This window comes from Copadichromis virginalis, linkage group LG1, assembly GCF_057382275.1.
Source record: "Copadichromis virginalis isolate Kocher_CV1m ecotype Utaka linkage group LG1, C_Virginalis_male_GT1.1, whole genome shotgun sequence".
Taxonomy (NCBI): domain Eukaryota; kingdom Metazoa; phylum Chordata; class Actinopteri; order Cichliformes; family Cichlidae; genus Copadichromis; species Copadichromis virginalis.
Window position 1 is genome coordinate 25,505,797 of NC_140618.1, and position 8,644 is coordinate 25,514,440.

General features: G+C 40.8%; 1 protein-coding gene across 1 annotated transcript; it reads right to left on the reverse strand.

The window, feature by feature from the left end:
* Positions 1-581: 581 nt before the first annotated feature.
* On the reverse strand, positions 582-8,025 carry lamp1a (lysosome associated membrane protein 1a). The gene is made up of 9 exons (XM_085456456.1): positions 7,629-8,025; positions 3,847-3,953; positions 3,541-3,760; positions 2,496-2,657; positions 2,217-2,410; positions 1,960-2,085; positions 1,794-1,857; positions 1,528-1,695; positions 582-910 (listed from the first exon to the last, which is right to left on the reverse strand). The coding sequence occupies exons 1-9, from the start codon at positions 7,678-7,680 to the stop codon at positions 771-773; spliced, it is 1,233 nt and encodes a 410-aa protein (XP_085312582.1). The 5' UTR covers positions 7,681-8,025; the 3' UTR covers positions 582-770.
* Positions 8,026-8,644: the final 619 nt, after the last annotated feature.

Genomic DNA, 8,644 nt, shown 5'->3' on the forward strand with positions numbered 1-8,644 from the left:
AGGGGGTGAAAAGCAAGACTGGAAGTCAGCCATGCAGCTGTTAACACGTCTATTGAATACATTCTGATTTTGTTGACCAAGTCTATGTACAGCTTCAGGGGGCACATCATTTACATTAAAGTAGGAATCCACACTTTATTGGCACAACTATCAGACTGCATTTGATTAACTGCAGTGCACTGATGGGATAGGCTTTGTTTCATCTGAGGAGGAATATTACTATAGGTGGCAGGGGAGAGGAGAAAAAAAAAAAAAAAAAAAAACGAAAAAAAAAAACCCCCACACACACACACCTCAAACAAAAAACACTGCAAGCACACAGAGCCTTCTCCTAAGAGTTGCCAGGATTATCTTATGCTCAGGAAGGAGAAAATACACCTGTGAGCATGTTTAGGTAGTTGATGGGATTCCCTCTGCCTCTTCAACTGGAAGATTCTTTATAAATAATTACACAGCTAAAAAGACAAACAGCAGTTCAAGAAAATACAATCAAGCTCCTAGAACACGAAACAAGAGCAGACCATTAATGGTTAACATGCTGCAGCAAATTCAAACTCTCTCAAACTTTGAGTCACCTCACGTTTTGTCAAGATGCATCTAAAGTTAGCAGTTTAATCATAATCTACAGAAAAAGTGAAAAATATTCCGCAGATATGCACACTTCCATTCACTCAGGTTCATGCCCATAGAGTCATCCATCACCGAGTAACACCCTTTGGTTCATCCCTTCACCAATCAGCCTGTATGGTTCAAGTCTAATGAAGGGTTGCTCAGATGGCCTGGTAACCAGCATGGCTCCTCCTCTTGCCTATTAGATAGGCAACAAGGGTGATCAGCACCAGACCAGCCAGAGCTGCTCCAACAATGATGGGGATAATCATCTGGTTCTGGTCCATCTGACACTCCTCAGCTATAGACAAACAGGTAGAGCAGAAGGTTACGCTGTGCAAACAAAATGACAGTTTCCTTTAACACCACTGTGCTATATGGATTTAGCACGTGAATGTTCCAGCTGGTCTGGTAAACTGCATTTCAGACTTATCATTTTAGTACAGGGTAAGGCTTCATTTCATCTCCATCTCTGATTATTCATTCTGAAACAAGTTATGGATGTGTTCAACTGTCACCAGCAGCATCAGATTTCTTTTTGAATGCAAACCAATTCAAAAACTTTTTGCATGTAAAGAATATGGCAAAGTTCACCTTTTTGAATCAAGTTACAAAAACAAACTTGTCTCAAAGTTTTTTAAATTTTGTTGTTTGTTTTTATTTGCAGGGTTGTTCATGGTCATAATAAACAGTTGCTGACCACTATCAGGCTACACAAATGCTCCAGCTGCTAGAAACAAAGGCTTCAGATATCCAATCTCAAAATGTTTGATCCAACTATTAAGTGTGCATCTGCCCTCCACACATCTTCAGCCAGTGTGGAGAATCTCGTTCAGCACAATTTTCACAATGAAAATAGGTAAAAACTGAGGAATGACGTGTAATGTCAGACGAACAACATGCTTAATTCATTCATACCTGTAGCAAACTGGCCACTCTTGACACCGAAGGGCTGGACTTGGAGATCGAATGTGTTGAGAGAAAAGCTCGGTGTCACAAACAGAGTCTGCTCTGCACTGCACATGTAGGAGTAGCCCAGCGTACTGCGCAGGTAGTTCAGACTGTTGTTACTCATGGAAAAGTTAGCTGAGTAGAGAAAGTTAATTTTATTCAGCTTCAAAAAGTCAAGGGGGAAAATAAAAAAAACAAAAACTAAATGCATGTTGTTCATAAGAGGTACTTACCACTGTCTGACCAATTTGCAAGCAGTGTTACCCCACTCAGATGGTACTTGTTGGTTGTGGAGTTCTGTGGACCAAAGGAAGAGCTGAGCAGTTTTGTAAAAATAACTAGTGTAACATTAACAAAACAAAAAAAAAAACAAACAAAAAAAAAAAAGGTTAAATTTACCAGAGTGAAGTTGAAGGTGAGAATAGTAGATTGCATCTGTGTCAAAACCAGTGTAGCACTGCTGGCTCCACATAATCCCGTTGAGTTTGTCACATTAGGATTGAGGTTTAATACATCCTGGATAGTCTGGCCAAAGAGAAAAACAAAACACAAAACCCAAGATACACTTTGTTTCAAGTTTGTTTTATTTCTATTGACAACTGGTTAAACATTTGCTGTTTTTGGGGAGAATGGCTACGCTTGAAGCTGTAGTTTACCTTATTCTGAGATGTGTAGGAAACATTGAGCTGCAGCCCCATTTTAGCCAGGAGACATATGGTGTCATTGGTGTCCTTCACAGTGTAATTGCCCTGCTGAGGTGTTCCTGGAGGGGTCTGAGTTGGAACTGCTGTTGTACTGACAGTGGTAGGTGAAGGTGTTGTGCTGGTTTGATCTGCAAAACATACGGTCTCTGCGAACAGAGAAATAATACTGTTAACATGAAACCGTTCAAACTTAAAACCACTCAAAAGTAAAAATCTTTAACATCCACCTACCATTTCGACTCAGCTCATTCCCTGGCATGTATGCCTCCAGCCTCATGTCAGTGAAATTAACATTTGCGGTGGCAACTGTAATAACTGTAGGGCTCGCACATTTGTAGGTGGTGTTGACTTTTGCTTCAATCCCAACAGAGGCAGACACCAGAGTGACCACACCTACAACAGAGTAGGTAGAAATCACCACAACAGTACCTTGAATACCATTCTGTTGTTTATACTGACATTTCAGTCCAAGTCCTCCTTCAGTTTTCCCAAACAATCTTGAGGCACTGCTAAAAGTTACAAAGCACTCAAATTTAAAATAATCAGTGTGGCCATCCTCACAACTGTTATAAAAAAAAAAAAAAAAAAAAAGAGCTCATCCAGGCATTCATAAGAGAAGAGCTACAAGTTAGCTAGCTGACATCTGAAGACGATCCCTCTAAACCCCGACTTTGAGGTAAAGGTCACACATTCAAACACTTTTTTAGTAGATGCACTTAGTGTCATTTTGAAGCACCTATGTCACTTCATTCTCACATTCAAACTTTGGGGTCCAAGTTGCCCACCCACCTGGGTCACGCATCAGCCTTTTATTGCCGATTAGGAATAACAATTAGATACCTCAGACCTGCACTATGAAGAAGGACCTAACCAAGTGTCAGTCATCCAGGACATTGTCATTTTAAGAACTTGAAAATAAGCATAATTTTTAACATTTCCCACCTTGCAAACTTCTTGAAATGTCTCCCCCCAAAATAAGAAACCCTCTAGATTTTTTTGTTCAACATCAACAACCAAATAAATTCCTAAATGAAATTTATGTGCAACACTGAAATGTCTAGTTATACATGTAGCATCCCATCTTTATGCTACACTATTAAGAACAGAATTGACATTTTTTAAAAACCACAAAATATGGTAAATGGCCTGTATTTGTATAGTGCTTTACTAGTCCCCAAGGACCCCAAAGCGCTTTACACAGTCTGTCATCCACCCATTCACACACAGGTAATATATTCAGATCTATCACATTATTCAGGACAATGCATGGTCTCACCGGAGGTGGTCGCATTGGGGAAGACTGAAGTGTCGCTTAGGTTGTACTGCAGAGTCAGGCTAGAAACCTGATACAGGGTTCCATTGGTTGAGAAGTTCAGCCCAAGAGTGTAGCCAGATCCAAATACTGCCACCAGCCTGGCGGAGCTGCCATCTTTGCCACATGTGCTGTTTGCTGTATCCACTGTGGTAGAGTTGGGCAGAAAGACCTGCACTGTTCTCTGAGGACACAACAAGTGATACAACAAATAAATAACCGGACACACAGAAATGAAGCGGTAGTAGGTGAGCAAACATCTGTACATACGTTGGCATGGGTAGTGTTGTATATAATGGAGAATGACGCAGACAGATCAGCTTTAATGCAGGTGGTGTTGCTCTCCTTCACCTCAAGAGTAACTGCATCGATACAACCTGGATATGATAGACAATAAGAAAAAGTAATAAACTGTTTAAATCAAAATCATTCAACCATTTAAAACTGCATCTTTAGGCAGAAAAAGGAAGAAAGAAAAAAAAAAAAGTGGCAACAAGTCTCATCGAGTGATAAATCCAAGTCTGAAATGTTTTGGTTTCACAGACTTTCAGGGGTGTTACAGTCAGTGTCTACATGTTTGCAGGCTTCAATAAGATCCCAGAACCCCATTTTAAAGAAAGGCATAGCTTTAGATATTTACATAGTAATTAGATTACATGCTGAATTGTGCATTGTCATTTACACAGAAAACCCACAGTCAAACTGTAAGCACTGATATACTCATTAGCTCAGAATATGATCCAGATGATCCAGTTTAGAGTCTGACCTCTAGGTTTGCTATGATACCAAAATAAACGGATTTATTTAAAACCCACACTTACACCATGTGCATATTCTTTCTCAGTCTTTAACTTGACCTTGTTAGATAAAGGGTAATTAACAGTGATAATCGTACAGCGCAGCCTCTGTTACAAGACGGCATGGCCTACATTTACCTTGTTTTTTTTTTCTTTTGTTTAACAAGTTAACAGAAACCACCACTAGAGGTCTGCAGACTGCTAAAGCCAAGCACGCATGACCACAAACCCAGAAGCATTTCAAAAGACAGCACTCAGTGAATACTGTGCAGAAGGCTTTTTGTGACCGAGGTCCACTTAACAATAATCCTAAATGCCGATAAACTGATTTTATGACAGCCGTATAATGATCAGAGTCCACCTATGGGATTAACAGCCTGTTGAAAATTCAAAACATCTGTGGGTCATGATATAAAAAGGGAAGACGCACAACATTTATATGACCTGTGTCACTTATCAGCCATGTTGACCTTAGTGACCGTTGCTATGAACTGTTGAGCCAAATTATCTCCTTTGCCTTCATAACAGATGGTCCCATGTATCCTTTGCTAAAGTAATGAAGCAAGCACTATCTGTAGGTTCTCAGTAATCCAGGTCATTTTCTGTGTTTGTGTTGAAGGCAAGCAGACTCCTTTCAGTTGCTTTAAGACCTCTACAGGGTAAACACCGAGAACGCATCAGCTTTTATAATTGATGCTTTCAGCTGAGGTGAAATCTCTTCAGAACCTTTAAAAAAAAAAAAAAAAAAAGTCTGCAGCTACCTTCAACATTAACATTAAGAGAATTCAAACAACTTATTATGCCTGTCAGACACACCCAGGTCACTTAGCAACCTTCCCAAACAAAATCTGACTCATGCACTTGTTAATGTTAACTACTGAAATTAAAACTTCAACTAAATGCCCAAATAGCTGCCAAAAGATGTTTGAGGTGGCTACAGAGACCTGATTTTTTTTTTTTTTTTAAATAACATTAACTTAGACAAAACCCATCTGACCTAATGTTGCCAATCCAGTTATACAGAAAACTCAGCCTACTTTCACACTGGCAAAACACACGTGGGCTATTAATACCTTCATCCTCTGGAACCTTCTACCCACTGCTACATGTTTCACTGTGTGTCAGATGGTGGCTATAAATTTCAAACACATTGTTATCTACAGTAAACACTTGTATCCAATCCAACAAATCAAATCCTTTAAATATAATGCAATACTAGGGTTCTCCCACTTGCGTCACACTTCCCATAAAGTCAATAGAGAAGCTGATGTGCTCTGGGTTGAGTTTGACTGCTTTATTTAAATTCAGAGAGGGACAGTTTGACTTTATCAAGTTCTGTCTGGCGTTCTCAGAATATGCGGGAACAATAAAATGAGAAATGCCATCAACAGAACAAACATGCTGGTGAGTTAGCAGGAAAAAAAAAAAAGAAGAGGATGATGCCACACTGAAAAAGTTCTGTGCATTTCAGGAATTTATTTGCTAGGGGGCAGATTTAACCAGCCTTTGGCCTCATCCCACTGCAAATTTCATCATTCATTTAATAGTGCACTGACTGCTCTTCCTTCCTCCATTTGATCTGAACATAAAGACCACTGTGCTTCAGCCCTGTTGGTGGTCTTCGTCAATCACACCCACTCCTTTCTTGCTGAAACTTAACCCCATGTCCCCCCTTTGTTGACCCTGCAAACATACTGCAGACCGTTTAGACACTGCAATCCAGTGAGCTGCAGACACTGTGTGCACAGACAGGATGAAGCATATAAAAAAAAAAAAAAAAAAAAAAAAAAGTATAAAACACTGACCCTGTTTTGTAATACAGATTCAAAACTGAACCCCCCAGTTAGGTTTTATTTTAAAGCAATGTCAGTAATGTAGTTTTATATTACAGAGTGAGGATGGCAACAACTCGAGCTAAAACTGTGCTGGCCCGTTTCCCTGTGTCAGCAGCAGCCAGGTGCCTGTGTTTGCAACACAAAGCAAGCATGGCAGTCATGTGAAGCTCTCAAATGACACAACAATGAGGCTGAGCTGCAGCTCACCAACATTTAAAAAAAAAAAAAAAAAAAAAAAGGAAAGAAAAAGATTACTAAATCTTCAGACTTTTCAGGCAACTGTGGTTTGGTTTCACAAATGACTCAGTGTGAAACTGGAACTTAAATAAAATGCTTTTGGGTACCTACTAACACAATTTTACACTATAAAAAGAATTAATCAGGAAGCTGTAATCGCACTGAATCAGAGACATTCTACCTTTATGTTACAAAAGACTTCAGGCAGTTATTGGAAACGAAGGCCATTTTGTACTGAAAACTCAGTTTGATTTCTTGGTTCCAGTCTTTCGGAAGGGGGGGGGGGGGGGGGAGAAACAAACACCACGACTGATCTGCGTGCATCAAGACTTGACAAACAAACAATAGGAAAATCCATAAGTCTTTGTTAATTGGAAAATATCTAATATTTTTTTGCCACATTAAGCATAAAAACTGTGCTCCGTTTGCAGTCACACCCATAAAAGCCAGGAAAAACCCTGGTATGCACTATTCCATTTACATTATGTAAATGTAGCCTTGATAAAAGAGAAGTAGAAGGCTCTGCTGCACAACTGAGCAAGAGGACAAGTCTCTAGTTTGATAAGCTGCAAATAACACCCATAAAACACCATCCTCAGCCACCCAGCTAAAGGTGTGGTGACTAAAATTTACTAGTTTTGTTTAAATGTTTGACAGTCTTAAAGTTTTGTTTTTCCCCTTTTAAAACCAGCTGAGGTCAAAGAAACAAGTAAAGGCTGATGTTCTAGAAACTCAGTAATCCATACTTTCAGCTTCTTTAATCACTACAGTAGCCAACAGCTGTCCCATCACCCACAGGAGGCTGTTTTTAATCTTTTAGCCTTTAACAAAGAAAGTGCACACAGGAACATCATGCCATGAGGAAAAACTGTTTAAAAAAAAATAGTCTTATGTAAATTATCCTCCCGAGTTGTTGATGTTTTAATTACGTTATGAGTTTGACATTTATGGATATTAAATACAATGCAATTTGTAGTCCATGCGAAGGCACCGGCAAGCACTAACAACCTGAACGGCGGGGGGTGGGACCTTAAACCTTTTTGGCTAGAACGGTTAAACGGCCCGGGCCGGTAACGCACCGACAGTTTTTGCACCTGACAACTAAACCTACCGCAGGTTGCTCGCGCTTACACAGTTTGGTCCAACAGTAGCTTCTCAAGAGGGGGAAAAAAAACGAACTCACCTAGGACCACAAACCAGACGACGAGTCCGGCCGTAGCGTGGGACACTTTCATTTTCAAGCAGAGCAAGAAGCACTTTTTCACCCTTGCGGAAAGCACGAACAAGCCCGGAGAGATAAGTGGTGCTGAGCCGCCGCGGCGGCTGCTGCTGTTGTTGTTGCTGTTGCTGTTAACACAGGTGGGTTTACACGGCCACACTTGACTCCGCAGTTGCTCCCGTTCACGTGTGTCTGCTGTGTGAAGGAGGGTAGTCGAGGCTTTTTATTGTCCCTAAACTGCGTCCAGCTGGGGCTAAAGGACCAATTAAACAGAGTCGAGCGTCGGTCACAGGCGTACAGTCTGATTGCGCCTCATCTCATCATGTGAACTGTTAGCCTTTAGAACCCCAGTCACGTGAGACCGCCCCTCCCGCTTCCTCTGTGAACTCGGCTCGGCCATCTCCGCCAAACAACGAAGGCTGCACATTTGCGCTGCTATCCAAGTGGCAACAGCATTTCATTCTGTATACCTGCATGGCAAAATATGATTGTTCTAGCCCCACATTTACTGCCGGGTAGGATTTGTCAGCAGGATGTTAATAGACGCCTAATGAGAAAACTAGGGCGCAATAAAAATGACTTCTCACAGCACTGTCATACGCAGGGCTCATTAATTAAAATGCTACTGGCTGGAGAAATAAAATGATGGGATATTTTGACTTCCGGGTTCTCCTTTTCTGTTCCCAATTCATTAAAGAACATTTTAAACCACTTATGGAATTTTAGATTTTCGTTATACCATCTGTGCGAACTACAGCACAGTGAACTGTATATTTTTTTATATGAGGGTGTAGCACGTGAAAGGCGCCTCCACTCTATGCCGTGCACTCTGCTAAGTGCGTGTTGTGGGCAGTCAGCTGACACCTTCAATTCACGAGGGCATGCAAAACCCTAGAAGGAACTCAGAGGGCCCTGCTACATTTTAGTGTACAGTTCAGCCATCCTTCTTTAACAAGGGACCCACCTTTTTTTCTTTCTTT

Coding starts and splice junctions, on each gene's coding strand:
- lamp1a (XM_085456456.1), bottom strand. CDS start 7,680: ATGAAAGTGTCCCACGCTACGGCCGGACTCGTCGTCTGGTTTGTGGTC. Junction 3,954..7,628: donor CGTCTGGTTTGTGGTCCTAG/GTGAGTTCGTTT, acceptor TATCATATCCAG/GTTGTATCGATGCAGTTACT. Junction 2,086..2,216: donor CCTACACATCTCAGAATAAG/GTAAACTACAGC, acceptor CTCTTTGGCCAG/ACTATCCAGGATGTATTAAA.